Source organism: Eutrigla gurnardus (genome assembly GCF_963514095.1).
Source record: "Eutrigla gurnardus genome assembly, chromosome: 2".
In the NCBI taxonomy this organism is placed as follows: Eukaryota; Metazoa; Chordata; class Actinopteri; order Perciformes; family Triglidae; genus Eutrigla; species Eutrigla gurnardus.
In genome coordinates, this window is record NC_139916.1 from 1,000,421 (window position 1) to 1,006,420 (window position 6,000).

General features: G+C 46.6%; 2 protein-coding genes and 1 long non-coding RNA gene across 6 annotated transcripts in view; 1 reads left to right on the top strand and 2 right to left on the bottom strand.

Moving 5' to 3' along the window:
* The window catches only part of mkrn2 (makorin, ring finger protein, 2), a 294,103-nt gene that overhangs the window by 10,159 nt on the left and 277,944 nt on the right, over positions 1–6,000 (bottom strand). The window lies entirely within an intron of this gene.
* On the top strand, positions 2,810–3,119 carry LOC311029428. Its single transcript, XR_014598881.1, has 3 exons — positions 2,810–2,890; positions 2,956–2,988; positions 3,022–3,119. It is a non-coding gene; the product is annotated as an uncharacterized lncRNA (long non-coding RNA).
* Positions 2,937–6,000, bottom strand: part of LOC311029389 (transcription factor HES-5-like) — an 8,310-nt gene continuing 5,246 nt past the window's right edge. For 2 of the 4 annotated variants that reach the window (XM_084034513.1, XM_084034514.1), the window contains exons 3-4: positions 3,558–3,751; positions 2,937–3,475 (exon numbers count right to left, since the gene is read on the bottom strand). In XM_084034513.1, the coding sequence (XP_083890639.1) occupies positions 3,062–3,475; positions 3,558–3,620 (477 nt within the window). In that variant the 5' untranslated portion in view covers positions 3,621–3,751 and the 3' untranslated portion in view covers positions 2,937–3,061. Of the gene's footprint in view, positions 3,476–3,557; positions 3,869–6,000 lie in introns of all 4 variants that reach the window. The other 2 variants (XM_084034511.1, XM_084034512.1) reach the window with 1 other exon arrangement.

Genomic DNA, 6,000 nt, shown 5'->3' on the forward strand with positions numbered 1-6,000 from the left:
TTTTTTAGTCTCAGAAGAGACATTTCAAAATAAACTTCTTTTCTTGAAAACGATCTTTATAATGTCTGTGTTTTCTTGTTCTGAGGGAATAGAAGTTGTTATCTGTGATCAGCAGCAGTATTGATCTCAAGAATCAATGACAACAGGAAGTGTGTGTGTGTGTGTGTGTGTGTGTGTGTGTGTGTGTGTGGCTGAAGCAGCTTTGTGGGTTCACAGCTCTTCCTACTTTCCCACAGCTCAACCTTTTATTGTGGAGAGATAGCACCAATTACTGTGTGTGTGTGTGTATATGTGTGTGCGTGTGTGTGTATATGTGTGTGTGTGTGTGTATATGTGTGTGTGTGTGTGTGTGTGTGTATATGTGTGTGTGTGTATATGTGTGGTAATTGAAGCCGGCACACTTCCTTTGTCCCGGGATGAAGGGCAGAGAGGAGGAGTGTGGGAAAGCTGTGGAGAGGCTGACTCCACACCGGGGAGGAGACGCCTGAAACCAGATCTGACAGAGTCCACGTTAAACCCTCAAACCCCCAGAAACCCCCGATGACGGCGGCACACGTGTGACGGCACGCAGCCCGTACACTAAAACACACGAGATGTTTCCACGTCGTTCAGCAGCAGAAAAATGAATATGAATATAAATACATTGAGAAATAGATTAAAGGTCAACTGATGAAATCACACTTTTATATGCGTGACAAGAATCTAAAGATCAGTGTTTCTATGATCTCCATCTGATGTTATTTGTCATAATGTTTATGGACCATCATCATAATAATAAAATAATAAATAAATAACCGTAAATCATCATCTGAACGTTATACCTGAACAGAAACGTTGTGTTTGAATGTTTATGTGACGAACGTCTGGAAGTAAAACAGCAAACAAGTCGGAGATTAAAGATGTATAAATTAATTTATTCACATAGTTGTTTCTCAATAACAGAACATGTTTAAATCCTTTATGAAAGGTGACTTCACGGTTCAGTTCATGAAGATTCATAACTCCACGTGATGGTGGATCCCCGTCTCCTCCAGACCAGATGGAGGTGGATCCCCGTCTCCTCCAGACCAGATGGAGGTGGATCCCAGCCTCCTCCAGACCAGATGGAGGTGGATCCCAGCCTCCTCCAGACCAGATGGAGGTGGATCCCCGTCTCCTCCAGACCAGATGGAGGTGGATCCCCGTCTCCTCCAGACCAGATGGAGGTGGATCCCCGCCTCCTCCAGACCAGATGGAGGTGGATCCCCGTCTCCTCCAGACCAGATGGAGGTGGATCCCCGTCTCCTCCAGACCAGATGGAGGTGGATCCCCGTCTCCTCCAGACCAGATGGAGGTGGATCCCAGCCTCCTCCAGACCAGATGGAGGTGGATCCCCGTCTCCTCCAGACCAGATGGAGGTGGATCCCAGCCTCCTCCAGACCAGATGGAAGTGGATCCCAGCCTCCTCCAGACCAGATGGAGGTGGATCCCCGTCTCCTCCAGACCAGATGGAGGTGGATCCCAGTAGGGCTGGGTATTGTTTAGAATCTCACGATTCGATTCGATTTCGATTCGTTGGGTCACGATTCGATTCAATATCGATTCGATTCGATATTGATTGAAATGCTTTGATATCGATTCAGTATCAAGTAGAAATACACAAGTAAGAGTACCAGATCATTTTTTCAAAAAATGTATTTAGTTCCATGCCTTATGAACAGCCGTGGTATAACTCATGGCATGATAAAACAGGACACTGCTTAAACACTGAACTACAGTGCATGTAACGGGTTCACACCGGCCGCGGAAGCTATGGTAGTAGACAGTAGTAGTGCAGATATACCGTTGAAATGCACATATTTGTTTATCTACTCTTCACATTTATTAAATGTATTTTCTCTTCCTGTTTCCCAGTGCGAGTTGAGATACACAACTATGATCGCATTTGTCAATCGCGGTATTTTATTTAGAAAATTGACCGGATTGTCTCGTGTCTCTTTGTGTGATTTCCTGCCAGAACCGACGCGTTCGCTCGCGGCACGCGCTAAAAATAGAGCAGACGCCGAAACGATCGTCCCGCGCCTATTCGCGGCGCTCCGTGTCTGGTGTGAACTACACTATCGCTTAACAAGGGCGCCGAAAGGAAGCGGGCTCCGCTACTCGCCTATTCGCGGCGCTTCCGCGGCTGGTGTGAACGCTGTACTCGCTCCGGTCGCCATATTGTAATGGTTTGGTCTAGTGCGGCCCCCGTCCGTACAGCGCGAATCACACGAGGGTGTCGGTCACAGCGCCCCCACTGGCCAGGGGCTTGAATCGATTCAGAAAATGCCTGAATCGATATTGAATTGCGGGGAACAGAATCGCAATGCATTGCTGAATCGATATTTTTACCCATCCCTAGATCCCAGCCTCCTCCAGACCAGATGGAGGTGGATCCCCGTCTCCTCCAGACTAGATGGAGGTGGATCCCCGTCTCCTCCAGACCAGATGGAGGTGGATCCCTGTCTCCTCCAGACCAGATGGAGGTGGATCCCCGTCTCCTCCAGACCAGATGGAGGTGGATTCCTGTCTCCTCCAGATTGGATGGGAGGTGGATCCCCGTCTCCTCCAGATTAGATGGGATGTGGATCCCAGCCTCCTCCAGACAAGATGGAGGTGGATCCCCGTCTCCTCCAGACCAGATGGAGGTGGATCCCAGCCTCCTCCAGACCAGATGGAGGTGGATCCCCGTCTCCTCCAGACCAGATGGAGGTGGATCCCCGTCTCCTCCAGACCAGATGGAGGTGGATCCCAGCCTCCTGCAGACCAGATGGAGGTGGATCCCCGTCTCCTCCAGACCAGAAGGAGGTGGATCCCAGCCTCCTCCAGACCAGATGGAGGTGGATCCCCGTCTCCTCCAGACCAGATGGAGGTGGATCCCCGTCTCCTCCAGACCAGATGGAGGTGGATTCCTGTCTCCTCCAGATTGGATGGGAGGTGGATCCCCGTCTCCTCCAGATTAGATGGGAGGTGGATCCCCTTCTCCTCCAGATTAGATGGGAGGTGGATCCCCTTCTCCTCCAGACTTGAGGTGATCCAGCTGCTACCAGGGCCTCCACATGGTTCCGTCGGGGCCCGGCGGCTGCTTCACTGCAGCCTGCTTCTGTCTGGAGGAGGGGGAGGAGGAGGAGGAGGGGGAGGGGGAGGAGGGGGCCGCCGTGGTGTGGAGGAACCCCGGCAGCATCACTTCCTCCAGGGAGCCGGCGGACAGGAAGTGCAGCGTCTCCTTCCAGCAGCGGGAGTAGCCGTGGCCGTGAGCTGGCGTGTGATTGGCCGGCGGGCCCCGAGGATGCAGCCGCTGCTGCAGGAACGCCACGGTCATCTCCAGGACGTCAGCCTTCTCCAGCTTGGCGTTGGGGTCCTGCTGCTGGAACTCCTTCTCCAGCAGGACCTTCAGCTGCTCGATGCAGCCGTTGATGCGGTCTCGCCGCATCTTCTCCACCGCCGGTTTCCTCAGCTGAGGGACAAAGACAGGAAGCGGAGGTCAGAAAGGAGGCGCAGAGAGACGGTGTGAGGAGGCGCAGAGCAGCAGGACTTACCTTGTGTCGGTCTCTGGTGGACGGCGGGGAGACGGGAGAGGCTCTGGTGCTGCTGGGAGCCATGCTGGTCGGAGCAGAGTGAGCTGTGGCCCCGAGGAGCCCCTCCTCTACTTATAGGCCACATTAGCATCACAAAGCCATGAGTCCCAGGCAGATCAGCGTTCCCACACTCTGAGGCCGGGGGGCGGGGCCAACTACAACACAGAGAGCATGATGATGGTGAACCGGCCTCACGGCCTCCTGGAGGAGCTGCTGCTGACAGGAGGAGCTTTATTACCTGGGAACCTTCCTGCTGTCTGACGGGCAGGCGGCTGCAGATGTGCACACACACACACACACACACACACACACAGATAAGCAGACAGCAGCTGACTCCAGGTCAGTTTCCAGGCTCGGTGCAGGTGGACTGACCTGAGAGCTGCTGCTGTGTGTTTGATCAGACTGAACAGGAAGTGGAAGATGACAGCAGCTGTAAAGAAGAGCTGATCCTGCAGACGGTTTGTAGGATTTATAGTATTGTGTTATTTTATCAGTGTTATTGACGTTTGTGCTGCATAAAATCCAAAAAACAAAGAGAAACAAATGAAGACCACAAAGTAAATGTTTTTGTCTCATATGTTTGATTAAAATACAGTCATTCAGTCGTCACTATACAGATAATACAGAACACAAATGTTTGTTTGATAAGAACAAGAAGGAACGGATCTTATTAAATCTCCTCCTGCAGCATATTTAACACAATAAATCTGAACTCCTTCTTTCCTGCAGGTTTGAAAGAGTCTCGTCTGTTTAAACGTGTATGTCCTCCGTTCTGTTATTACCCAGAATTCATGATGAGGTGTGAGACGGCACACTTCCTGGTAACCCCATAACCCCCCCCCCCCCCTTTAGATCCGTCTGTTTATACATCCGACTCACGCTGGCAGTAAATGATCAGCTTCTTACTTCCAGTCAGTGACATTTCTACACTGACTCAGAGTCAGTTATGACAGTGATATGGCAGTATGCTGCTGTAGTAGTATATTATATTATTATTATATTAAACAGCCCCCCCCCCCTAATGATTTCACTATGTATTGTGAAATATCAGTAAAATAGCCTACAAGGTCATAATAGTGTCTTTTATTGTGAAATATATCATGGTAACTGTGTCTTTTATTGTGAAATATGACTGATAATATTGTCTTTTATTGTGAAATATGACATGATAATAGTGTGTTTTATTGTAAAATATGACATGATAATATTGTCTTTTATTGTGAAATATGACATGATAATAGTGTTTTATTGTGAAATATGACTGATAATATTGTCTTTTATTGTGAAATATGACATGATAATATTGTCTTTTATTGTGAAATATGACTGATAATATTGTCTTTTATTGTGAAATATGACATGATGATAGTGTGTTTTATTGTGAAATATGACTGATAATATTGTCTTTTATTGTGAAATATGACATGATAATATTGTCTTTTATTGTGAAATATGACATGATAATAGTGTTTTATTGTGAAATATGACATGATAATAGTGTCTTTTATTGTGAAATATGACTGATAATATTGTCTTTTATTGTGAAATATGACTGTATTGGGATGAATAAAAGTTTATGAATTTAACTGAACCACAATAAAAATTAAAGTATCACAAAAGAAGAACGGCAGAATGTATTTCTGAAATGAAATAAATCCTAAAATCAAATCACATGACTTCCTGTTATACACGGTCACAGATTTAAAGTGTCATCAAGCCGTTTCCGTTTCGTCTCCCTTCACAGGAAACTGACAACACATATTATTTGGGCTTCTGATCCTCTTCAAAGACTGAGTGAGGGATTTCCTATCTGAGAGTCTGGTCAGGAGTCTGTGGACTTCAGACGGAGACTAATAATGTTAAAGTCTGTAGCAGAGCAATCTGCTGTACAACACAATACACTGACAAAAGGTCGAGGAGGTCATCCGTAAAACCAGAGACTCTGAATTGGTTCTACCACGATGCTGAAGGTGTTTTATATTTATGTATTTATGCTAATAAACACGTGTATTGATCCATATGAAATACTGACGTCGATGCTTCATCTCTAGTTGTTCCTCTATGTGACCTCTGACCTCTGTTGACATGAGCTTTTGTGAAGGTCACCTGGAGGGAAAGAAGGTCATGGATTCATCATTTAAACCTGAAGCTCATTTACAAAACTAATAATTACATTTATTTGTGTTGATTTATTTGATCTAATCTTGTAAACAACTTCAGCTGGAAGATGTTTATTTGTTGTTGTCAGAGGACAGTATGCACATTTCATCTTATTTCTCCTACTTTAACATTTAGTTTATATTGTAACGACTAACAAACATTCTGAATATGATATTAATATAATAACTACTTCTGTTACACGAGTCGTGTTAAACAATTCATGTTGCTGCACGTTGAGCTTCGT